The following is a 12,735-nucleotide window of genomic DNA, read 5'->3' on the forward strand; positions in this document are numbered from 1 at the left end:
TTCAAGCCAATGCGAGTTGAACAATATTCCAATGAAATATTTTTCTTAGAGAATCCGGTGGCTGAATGGACATGCTGCGCGTTTTATTTAAGTCAGGGGGGACTATATAGAACACCTGAAACATTAAAACCACAATATTAACTTTTTATTGCCGGCCGCTATGGCCGAGGGATTGTAGGTGCTTCAGTCCGGAACCGCGCTGCTGCTACGGTCGCACCTTCGAATCCTGCCTCGGGCAATGATGTGTGTGATGTCCTTAGGTTAACTAGGTTTAAGTAGTACGAAGTCTAGGGGACTGATGACCTCAGATGTTAAGTCCCATAGGGCTTAGAACTATATGAACCATATTTTAAACTTTTTGTTAATCCAGTCACTAAACTTCTTGGACTAACGGGGCAGGCTCAGCAGTAGACTGTTTTGCGTGACGGGGGAGGTCAGTGTTTAACGCCAAGCTTAGTCAGTACAATCGTCAGATGGGCTGTATATAATTTATTCCAGATGTACACTGCTGGCAAAAATATTGTCCACCCATTTAGAGGATTCCAGCTCACCCAAGATGTACTGCTGTAACAGTTTACATGGAGTACATGTAATTATTACATTTACATATCAGTTGCACAAGTGGTTCAGAAGTACGAAGTATTGATCAATGCTGAGACGCCCATGTTATTAGGTGGTGCAGCCTCCCTGGGCAGCTCTGCAGGAACCGACTCTGGCATCCAGTCGATCGTACAGATGACGAATACTGTCCTAGGATATACTACGCCACGGCTGCTCGACCTGTTCTCTTAGCTCTGTGTGTGTCGTTGTTTGACAGGTCGCAGGAGCCACTTCTCGACCCCCTCGACTGGAGACGAGTCCGAAGATGGTGCTGACCAGGGAAGTTGCTGCACGTCTTGCAGAGCACGTTGTGTTTCGCAGGAAGTGTGTGGGCGAGCGTTACCTTCGTGTTGCAAGAACGGCAAAAGAACGGGTTTAACAACATTTTGCACGTACCGAGTGCTGCTTAGCGTCTCTTCCAGAAACACCCTGCCGGCCGGAGTGGCCGAGCGGTTAAAGCCGCTACAGTCTGGAACCGCACGACCACTTCGGTCGCAGGTTCGAATCCTGCCCCGGGCATGGATGTGTGTGATGTCCTTAGGTTAGTTAGGTTTAAGTAGTTCTAAGTTCTAGGGGACTTATGACCACAGCAGTTGAGTCCCATAGTGCTCAGAGCCATTTTTTTGAACCAGAAACACCAAACGTGAACAAGCGCTATAGCTTATCGCGCCCCACACCACTAAAATTGCGGTGGGGCCAGTGTGTCTTCGAGGAATTCACTCAACAAGATAGCGTTCATCAGGTCTATGTCGTACGCGCAAACAACCATGACTTGCATGCAGGCAGAATCTGCTTTCATTGCTGAAGACCACGGCGCGCCATTCCATCTTCCAACTGCTCCTCTGACGGCACTAGTCGATGCTGCGGCGTGAGTGGAAGACGGGCTAGAGGTGTGCGTGGCCGGAGGCCCACTGATAACAACCGGTTCGTTAACACTTAGTGTTAACGCTTCTGGACTCACAAGCCTTCTTGTCTGAGCTGTGGTAGCTGTACGATCTGCAACTGCAGTCCTTATAACATGATGATCCTGGCGGGCGGCTGGGCAGTGTGGACGTCCAGAACCTCGTCTACGGGTGTGAGAACGGTCACGTGACTACTGATATCAGCATCGCTGCACTACTGACGTAACACATCAACATGTGTGGCAATTCTCCGAAAGGACAATCCCGCCATTTGGAAGGCCACAATTTTACTCCTTTAAAGCTCTTTCAGTTCGCTGTAGGAAGCAAAGGTCCTTCCCCGTGGTGTAGACTACCGGCCATTAAAATTGGTACACCAAGAAGAAATGCAGATCAAATCATAACAACCACCCCTGGCCGTGATAACGGCCTTGATATAACTGGGAATTGACTCAAACAGAGCTTGGATGGCGTGTACAGGTACAGCTGCCCATGCAGCTTCAACACGATACGACAGTTCATCAGGAGCAGTGACTGGGGTATTGTGACGAACCAGTTGCTCGGCCACCATTGACCAGACGTTTTCAGTTTGTGAGAGATCTGGAGAACGTGCTGGGCAGGGCAGCAACGAACATTTTCTGTAACCAGAAAGGCCCGTACAGGACCTGCAACATGCGGTCGTGCATTATCCTGCTGAAATGTGGGGTTTCGCAGGGATCGAATGAAGGGTAGAGCCACGGGTCTTAACACATCTGAAATGTAACGTCCACTGTTCGAAGTGCCGTCAATGCGAACAAGAGGTGACCGAGACGTGTAACCAATGGCACTCCATACCATCACGCCGGGTGATACGCCAGTATGGCGATGACGAATACACGATTCCAATGTGCGAGAACCGCGATGTCGCCAAACACGGATGCGACCATCATATTGCTGTAAGAAGAACCTGGATTCATCCGAAAAAATGACGTTTTGCCATTCGTGCACCCAGGTTCTTTGTTGTGTACACCATCGCAGGCGCTCCTGTCTGTGATGCAGCGTCAAGGGTAACCGCAGCCGTGGTCCCCGAGCTGATAATCCATGCTGCTGCAAACGTTGTCGAACTGTTGGTGCAGATGGTTGTTGTTTGGAAACGTCCACATCTGTTGACTCAGGGATCGAGACGTGGCTGCACGATCCGTTACAGCCTTGGGGATAAGCTGCCTGTCATCTCGACTGCTAGTGATACGAAGCCGTTGGGATCCAGCACGGCGTTCCGTATTACCTTCCTGAACCCACCGATTCCATATTCTGCTAACAATCACTGGATCTCGACCAACGCGAGCAGCAATGTCGCGATACGATAAACCGCAATCACGATAGGCTACAATCCGACCTTTATCAAAGTCGCACACGTGATGGTACGTATTTCTCCTCCTTACAAGAGGCATCATAACAACGTTTCACCAGGCAACGCCGGTCAACTGCTGTTTGTGTATGAGAAATCGATTGGAAACTTTCCTCATGTCAGCACGCTGTAGGTGTCGCCACCGGCGCCAACCTTGCGTGAATGCTCTGAAAAGGTAATCATTTGCATATCGCAGCATCTTCTTCCCGTCGGTTAAATTTCGCGTCTGTAGCACGTCATCTTCGTGGTGCAGCAATTTTAATGACCAGTAGTGTAGTTGTCTGCTTCCTTCACACCTTTGCACCGCACTGAGACTGGCAATGACCATTCTCTGTGAAAGGGTAGATACAGATGTCGCTGTGGTAATCATGCCACTATACCGTCTATTGGCGGATGACGTTGAAACTATTATCAGTACACCTGCTATCCCCAGTTGGCATATGGCGTCATCAGGCGCATAAATTTTTTTTCCGGCAGTGTACATTTCGTCTGCGGTGCTTCATTCTTCACAAACGCTATTATATGGCAGTTCCTCCGCAGTTATGCATATGTTTAAATAGATATTTGTAAGAAAATAACGAGGCAATTGTCGTCTTTCTGTGGCAGACACAAAGTTTACCGTCTGGTGCCGACGGAGGAGCAGCTGCAGGCGCTGTCTCAGCTGCGGGAGCACCCGGCGCTCGACTTCTGGTCGCGAGCTCACCGTGCCGGCCACCCCGTGGACGTGAGGGTGCCGCCCCACATGCAAGACCACTTCCGAGCATTCCTCGATCGCCAAGGAGTGCTGCACATCGTCCTCATTGATGACCTCGAACAGTAAGTTTCAAATCTCTTTGATAGTCCTCTTTCATTTCACATCTCTCCTACACGTGGCGTATATACTGGGGGAATTAGGTAAGAGTGATACACTAAAAGTAATAGACGGGTTTCGCTATTTCGGCAGCAAAGTAGCTGCTGATGACCGAAATTGAGAGGGTGTAAAATGTAGACTGATTATTGCAAGGAAATCATTTCTGGAAAAGAGGAATTTGTTGTCATCGATTATAAATTTAAGTGTTAAGAAGCATTTACTGAAGAAAATTGTTTCGAAGGTAGGCCTGTATGGAAATGAAACGGAGACGGTAAACAGATCAGTTATTCTCGACCGCCAGTGCTCATACAGTCTGGAACCGCGCGACCGCTACGGTCGCAGGTTCGAATCCTGCCTCGGGCATGGATGTGTGTCATGTCCTTAGATTAGTTAGAATTAAGTAGTTGTAAGTTCTAGGGGACTGATGACTTTAGAAGTTAAATCCCATAGTGCTCAGAGCCAGCCAGTGCTCGTCAGAGACAGGTGCATCGTCTGGAATGCCCCAGAAAGTGTGATGTAAACGCTGTTACTTTCTGTGTGCACTGTTGTCCAAAATTAAAGCGATAAAGGAAGTTTTCAAAGGGTGCATTTATTTTGCCACAAAACAGTGTAAAAAGGGGGTAGTGAAGTGCAAACAACGTAAAGCATAGAAAATGTAAACAACTGCAAAATGCATACCAGTAGACAAAAATATTCTTCGTTTTTTTCCAACTTAACAGATTTGCGCACAAATTCCGACAACTGGCTAAGGTGCTCACCGTGGCGTGTGACCACCTCTGGTAAAAATACAGGCCTGGCAACGTCGGCGCATTCTACGAATAAAGTCGACAATGTCATGTTATAACGCCCACTCTTCCTGCGGAGCAGCTCCCAAGTCTTGGAGAGTGGTTGGTGGGTACTGACGTCTAGTGTATCCCAGACATTCTCTGTGGAATTCCAATAGGGAGAGCGATCAGGCTACTCCATGCGTGCAATATCTTCAGTTTCCAAGAAAACAACAAGCACTCGTGCTCTATGAAGTCGAGCATTACCGTCCATCAGTACGAAGTCTGTACACACACTACATCGCAACAACCGTACATGAGGTTGCAAGGTCTCGTCACTTTAACTGTTAGCTATTAAATCTTGCTGATTCACCCGTAAAATTTCATGAAGTGGTGATCCAGTAGTCAACATAATCCCTGCTCACACCATTAGCGATCCTCCTCGATATCGGTCTCTTTTTCACAATGTTCGGGTTTCGAAATCATGTTCCACTTCCCCTTCAGATGCGAATCCGCCGAGAATCACTCCCCGCACCAAATCGGTACTCATCTGTGAAAAGAACATTGGCCTACTGTTCGACTGTCCAGATGGCATGTAGACGGCTCCATTTGATGGTCTCTTCTGTGAAGACGTGTCAGAGGCACACATATAGCAGGTCTACGACAATAAAGGCCACCCTGTTGAAACCTTCTCTGCATCGTTTGCCACGATGTGGATGCTGCGAGGCCAGTTGCTGCGCAGTACTAAGGCAGTGACTCGTGCCCTCACAGCCAAGTAACCGTGCTCTCCTTCTGATGAAACACGTGTCAACCCTGCTCTCGTCTTCGGGATAAAGCATAGGTCTCTATAAACTGTCGCCACATCCGAGAAACATCACAACGATTCCCGTTAAGCCATCGGCTACATGAATTTGCGACTGTCCTGTTTCCATTCTTGCTATGGCCCTCCACGCAGAGAATCTGGCAGGCGTCTTCTCTGTGCCATACTGCACCGTCTGTGACTATGTACACAGCGATTTTGGATGTGGGACTACCCGGTAAACACTAGTCCGTTTGATAGGTGCCCTGACTTCATCATAGGTGAGGTTTTCCGTCGACCGAAATGCCATCTTCCGTGCACAACTCGAACACACAGATATCCGTTGACAGTTTATGTGATTATATCGTAAATTAGACACAGGACGGGGAAATAGCGGTCTGTTGCATTAATTTTGGACACCAGTGTAGTTGGTGTGACGAATGACAGCGTGGTCTAAATGTAAAAAAACGTTAACTAATGCAGATCAGTGGGAATATCGATTGTGTAAAGTTTTAATGTAACATTAATAGTGTGTTGCTTGACACAGACACGTCGATTAAATCTTTCGAGGTTGCAAAACGGTGTCACATAGAACGACCACGTAAGGACGTTGGTAGGGAAAGCGAATGATAGACTTTGGTTCATTGGGAGAACTTTAGGAAAATGTAGCTCATCTATGAAGGAGCCAGTGTACTGAACGCCAATGCTATCCATTCTTGAGTATTGCTCGAGTGTTTGAGATCCAATTCGAATTAAAAGCAAAACATCGAAGCAGTTCAGAGGCGTGTTGCTATATATATTCCCGTTAGGTTCTACCAGCACGCAAGTATTGCGGAGATGCTTCAGGAACTCAGATGGATGCAGACAAAAGGTGAACAGAAACTGTTTTGTTCGGTGCTGTAGAAGAATGCTGAATATCAGGTGGGTATCTCGAGTAAATAATAAAGATGTACTGAATTAAATTGAGGTAAAACAAAATTTATGGAAAACTTTAACTAAAGGAAGGGATTCATTAAGAGGACATATCTTGATTTATCAGGAGTTAACCTGGTAATGCAGGAAAGTATGCGGGTGTGGTGGAGATATTCACAGAAGCTATAAAATACTTTATCATTTTAAAAAAAGTTCTTGATATGCGTAATGTACACAACTATGTTGTATACAGATGACTTTCGAGTGTCTACAACGTCACTGAGTCCACTCGTCGCGTTCATGCATCAAATGAAATAACTTTGTACCCACGATGATTTCTAAAGCAACAAAGGAAAATTGAGAAACAATATTAATTCATAGCGAATAAATTTTATGTACGAAAGGAGGCAAACAATGTGCAACAGTGATATGTGGCCACTAATAGTAACAATAGTTAAACGGTATTGTTAATGTTTATGACATGATTCGTTAACAGGTTCTGAAACAAGCAGTTAGAACACTAAGCTAGTCCAGGGAGTGGTGCTGACTTTCAATTTGATTTGTGTCTATATCATGAAACATATGTGTAGATAAAATTACTATACGTTATTTTTTTGCGCTCGTTCCGGTGTGCTGTTTTACTCAGTAAGCTAAATACGATGCTTTGAGAACAGCAATAATTTGGAGTGTAAAGTTCAGGTTGAAAATGGTAGGAGATAAAAAGTACACTGGGCCGTAATTTCTCTAGCAATAAGCTTGGTAAACAGTGTACTAAAACACAGTACGTACGCTATAGCGTTCTCATAGGCTTCTTTGATTTCTCTGTTCGACTCTTTTTCTCTTTGTTCTTCGGCAGGAGAATTTCAAGAAGGGTCTACGTTTGTTTTGTTTTCTTTTCCCCTCAGACTACTACAAAAAACTTGGACATGCTCGTACAGCGTAACGCACTGTGCGCTAGCTTGTGAGACGGGGAGATGCACCAGAACCGATCCGAATTCGTGCCGCCGGTTAACGACCGTGGGCTGGTACGCCGGCCAACCTTAATGTGGTTTTTATTCAGTTTTCCACTCTTACGCTAATGCTGGGCTGTCCCCCAAACTCCAATTGAGAGAATACGGCAAACAAACAGTGAAAATACGATAATGCACACAACAAAGTGTAAGCCGTTCACTGACAAATGCTCACACAAATTCCCTCCCTCGACGACTGTGGCTCTAGGAAGAGTGTCCGACCGCGAGGTTAAATAATACAGTAAAACCTGCAGGTCAGTGGCAGTCAACGTGCTCCCTCGCACCCACTAGTGGGCGTGCCAGCTTTCGTGGTGAGCGGTTGGCGGCACAGGTTCTAAAAACATTATTTAGGTTTTCATATAATTTTGACATAAAGTATTTGGTAATTTTTTCACCCTTGAGTTTAATTTCACCGAAGGTTGTTTTGACTTTGCTGTATGCTGAGTGAGTCCTTCTGGCAATCTTTTCCTCCTCGATATCTTCACATTTTTCATGCAGCTATTTCGTCTTAGTTTCTCAGCACTTCCTACTTATTTCATTCTTCAGTGACTCGTATTTCTGTATTCCTGAATTTCCCTGAACGTTTTTGTATTTCCTTGTTCTATCGATGAAATGAAATGTTTCTTCTGTTACTCATGGTTTCTTTGCAGTTACCTTCTTTGCACCTATGTTTTTGTTTCCAACTTTTGTGACTGCCCTTTATAGAGATGTCCATTCCTCTTCAACTGTACTGCCTATTATGCTATTCCCTATTGCAGTATCTACAGCTTTAGGTAACTTAAAGCCTACCTCGTCACTCCTTAATACTTCTGTATCCCACTTCTTTGCGTATCGATTCTTCCCGAATAATCTCTTAAACTTCAGCCTACTCTTCATCACTGCTTATTGCGATCTGAGTCTATATCTTCTCCTAGGTATGCATCACAATTCAGTATCTGATTTCGGAATGTCTCTCTGACCATGATGTAATTCAACAGAAACTTTTTCGTATCACGCTGCCTTTTCCAAGTATACCTCCTCCTTTTGTGATTCTTGATTCGCTGTTACTAGCTGAAATTTATTAATATCTTGTCCAAAGCCCATATACTCCTGTAACCACTTCTTCTACTCCTTCCCCTACATCTGCACTCCAGTACCCCACGACTGTTAGATTTCATATACCTTTACGCTTTGTATTACCGTTTCAGTCTCCTCGCATACTTTCTCTATCTCTTCTTTTTCATTTACTATATCTAGATTAAGCTTTGGCATTTCCCTTTTCAGATGTTTCAGCTTCCCCACCACGTTGAACCTTCTGACAGTCCAAGCCCCGATTTATAGAACGTTATACTTTCGTTGATTATTCAATCTTTTCCTTATGGTCACGTTCCCGTCGGCAGTCCCCTCCCGGAGATCCGAGTGGGGGACTATTCCGGACTCGTTTGCGAATGGAAAGATCATCATGTCACTTTTTCAGTTACAGGCCACATGTCCTGTGAGTACACGTTATTTGTCTTTACTGCAGTGGTTTCCATTGCCTTCTGCTTACTCATGCCTTTGATTATTCCACCTCTAGGGGTAGTTTCCCACGCCAAGGGCTAGAGAGTGCCCTGAAACCCGGTCCACCCCACCGTCCTCTTTGAAAAAGCCCTTGGCAGAATGAGAGTGATTTGCCAGAAGTCTTCAGCCGCCAACGGTGATTATTAATCAAAGTTTAAGCAAGGGCGCGTTTCGAACCCAGGACCGAGGACGTCTTGATTACTAACATTTGTACGCTACCCCTAGCCCGCAGGTGATGCTGACACTCCAGCTGCAATAAAAACCCAAGGAGATGGAAACGTCTGGGCCTGACGGACGGGAAAGAGCCGATTCTGAGACAATGAAAATGAAGTATAGTCGTATTGGATGTATTGTTGGGAGACCACGAAGGACAGGTTCAGCATTCTAATTGGAGAGTTGTTTTCTATGCAACCACGCCTACAGCCATCTTTCCTTCCTGAAGTACGAGAGCTGTGTGCGGAAATGTGTATGTTAAGTGTAGGGGACACTAATGGGTATGCGTGTAGTGTAGCCTCGTGTTCGCGCAGAAACGATGAGACAAGGGGGAGGGTGAAACCCGGTGCCGTCACAAAGCCTACTCCTGTCGAAGAGGACCAAGGGCGAAGCCCCAGCTTAACCTCCCCATCCGACCACTGTATCACCATCAACACTTCACGAGACACTGCTGACAAATATGGATTCTAATGAAGGACTTTGGCTCAAGGACTAGAGTTCCACGATTTTCGCCACCATCTCTCCTGTCACCCCTGTCTTAAACTGACATCGGTACAATGAAAAATTAAAACGAAACTCTCAAAATGTGCTGTGTCGTACATCGCGTGGTTCAGTAGAAACGTACGGGCGAATAATAATAATTATTACTATTATTTCCTTCTCCGAAGTGCCAACTAAGGACTACGTGCTATTTCAGTTCCTTACTCCTGGTTCTTTCTTTCTGCACTCTTTCTTCTATTCACTACGTTTTTTCTTCCTGTCTTCTGACCATTTCACACCAATTTTCACACTCACCTAGCTTGGAATCCTTTCATATTCATTACTTTTCTCCTAAACGCTTCTCTGTCTGTCACATCTTCACCTTTTATATTATTATTTTTTTCGAAATGCTCTTTTACTTAATGAATACAACTTATAGACGTCTTATCCCACAACTATTTGGTCGTTTTTGGTTAATATAACGTCTTGTATTCGATATAAATGTTTCGATAAAGTTCATCACTACTGTGTAATTTCCAAAATGCCACAGTTTTTCCTAATGATTTGGATTTCTAGTATTTCTAATTTATCTAGAATATGTTTTAATGCTACAAGCCGCACGGATAGCGGCGTCTGTTTACACTCCTCTACTTGGATTAGGGCAGGCGTGCCGGCCCCGGATCTAATTCGCCCAGCGGATTAACGACGGGATCCAATGTGTCGGCCATCGTGGCTGTGGTTTTTAGGTGGTTTCCCACATCTTACTAGGCGAATATTGGGCTGGTACCCAAGTCCCCCTCAATTACACGATTCGCATACGTTTAGAAAACGTTCCAACATTTTCACATGACTTGATTCAGACAGTTGGGGTACACAGATTCCGTCCTAGGGGCGAAGGGAAGGTGACACGAATAGCACCTGGCCACCCTCTAACATTAAGTACGGGATAACGTCTAAAGAAAATGAAGGTAGTTTAATGCTAGACATTCGCTTGCATATAGATATTCTGGCTTTGTTATTGTATTGTAATGTCTTGTTTTTGCATTAATAATAATAATAAAATTAATTATTATTATTACTATTACTACTACTCTTATTATTATTATTTGTGTTGAGAGAACGATGCGTTATATTATAAATAGAATTACTTCTATGATGAACAGGTACTACCAATGTCGATTTTCAGGATCTTAGAAAAGGAGCGAAATCTGACGCTAGTGAGATCCATCCCCAAAAGCCCCGAGGATCGCATGTCATTCACCGAATACCAACGCTACGATGATGTGAGTACTGCCAGAGCTAAGATTACATTGTCTGGCTCCCTGTAACAGCCAAAAGATGGAAGTTCAAAATTTACAACAATTTTATATGACTAAGTACGATTAATATTAACATATGAGCCGGACACAGCTACCTAAACATAATTTTTAAAATCCTTACTCATTCGCTTGCGACTGTCTGCTAATTACGATGAACATTTCTCTTGAAACTGTTACAATATCGTATACACTGTTTCTCATGTTATAGTATTACGTACGGCTAGACGATAAGCTGAGAACATGGACCATGGTTGTTGTACGCCAAGCGTTTCATCTTGGTTACAGTGCTTGCTGTCAGTCGTCTGTTCACCGCTACAGCAAGGCATAAATTCCTGTTCGGAAATATCTCGATGTATTTAATGTTGCCACGTCACGAAAGGGCGAAGAAAGCTTTATTTACAACGTGATATTGATAATCGCGCTGGATATCTCGTAACTGGTCATGGCGTTAATAAACTGGAAAGTGCTAATGGGGTTGCAGTGTGCTCTTAATGAAGTGACATATTTGTACGCTGTTAAATGCCTACGCTTACCACACATGCGCTTTTTTTGTCGTTCACTGAGATAAACATCACATCGAGGCACGTCGGGACTGTAGGGAGGACCCCAATAAATCCATTAGGGCCACCGAAAACGATTACGTATGGTCTTATTCGAATGTGGTGGGCGTTATCATACCTAAATACTATTTCAAATTGTGGGATGGATTATTTTCAACCATTCCAGCAGCTCTCTAAAAGAGTCCTCCTACTTACAGACCGATTTAAGGCCTTGTTCGACCAATACTATAAAATTGCTTGTCAGTTTGGGATCTGTGTCATATAGAGCCACTAGAGGAAACTGAGAAGCTCTAAAGAAGAGTATCGTGTTCATTACAGGTTTATTTATTAAGAATGAGACCATCGTGGAGAGTTCGTGGTCATCCAGCTCCATTTCTTTTTCACTATGGTTATAATTAAGGTCTCCACTCCAGTCTTTTTCCTGCTCTGCACGCTTGTTCCATTGACTCCCTTAGGAATACTCATCATGCTCCTGTCCATATCTCGCTGAGCAGCCCACAATGCTTGAATGTTTCTCGAACCGAAAATCTATGTCTCACTGTTATAAACCTAAGCTGGTAATGCAGTGTGACTACCACTCCTTTAACTCCTATACACAGCTGAGGTCCCAAAACTCATCCCTCCTGCATACCTACTACAGTATGCTGAGAACATGAGCTTCCCTGCAATCAATAGTATCCTACATTCATATCTGAAACTTCATCTCAACAACTTTACCCCATGAAATAATCAGTGATACCTCTGCATCAATCCTGCAAAAACCCCAGGCACTAATTGCAGCAAGTATCACCCGAGTATTCTGCACCAAAGACCTTTACCTGAGAATCTACAACAGTCGACTCAACCTAATTAATCTTAAAAGCCGGCCCAGGTGGCCGAGCGGTTCTAGGCGCTACAGTCTGGAACAGCGCGACCGATACGGTCGCAGGTTCGAATCCTGCCTCGGGCATGGGTGTGAGATGTCCTTAAGTTAGTTAGATTTAAGTAGTTCTAAGTTCTAGCTGACTGATGACTTCAGAAGTTAAGTCCCATAGTGCTCAGAGCCGTTTGAACCATTTTTTAATCATAAAAACACACCATATCCTCTCCCAGTTTAATTTCCAACGCCATCCCCTTCCATATCACGAACTCGTGGCTGAAATCTATTCCTCCCATCCCATCTCAAATGTAATCTTAAAAAGTACGCTTTCCTCGCCCAGCTGACATCCTATTCTTCTCCTGACACCTACACTCCTAATATCACTTCCTTCCCACATGGCCATCCTACATATTTTTTTATCTAACATCTTTTGCAATAATTGCCACATCACAATCCCTACCCACAATTACTAGGAGCCTTCATCAAGAAGTTCTCGTAAGGAATATAATCTACGTCACATCATTGTGTCATGAAAATAATCTAC

The 12,735-nt window shown here is 44.5% G+C and overlaps 1 protein-coding gene across 1 annotated transcript in view; it reads left to right on the plus strand.

Moving 5' to 3' along the window:
* LOC124796024 (carboxypeptidase B-like) overlaps window positions 1–12,735 on the plus strand; it is a 139,426-nt gene that overhangs the window by 96,915 nt on the left and 29,776 nt on the right. Inside the window, exons 2-3 of the mRNA XM_047260108.1 lie at window positions 3,493–3,702; window positions 10,640–10,736. Coding sequence (XP_047116064.1) covers window positions 3,493–3,702; window positions 10,640–10,736 — 307 coding nt within the window. The remainder of the gene's footprint in view (window positions 1–3,492; window positions 3,703–10,639; window positions 10,737–12,735) is intronic.

The sequence above is a fragment of the Schistocerca piceifrons genome, chromosome 4 (genome assembly GCF_021461385.2).
Source record: "Schistocerca piceifrons isolate TAMUIC-IGC-003096 chromosome 4, iqSchPice1.1, whole genome shotgun sequence".
Taxonomy (NCBI): domain Eukaryota; kingdom Metazoa; phylum Arthropoda; class Insecta; order Orthoptera; family Acrididae; genus Schistocerca; species Schistocerca piceifrons.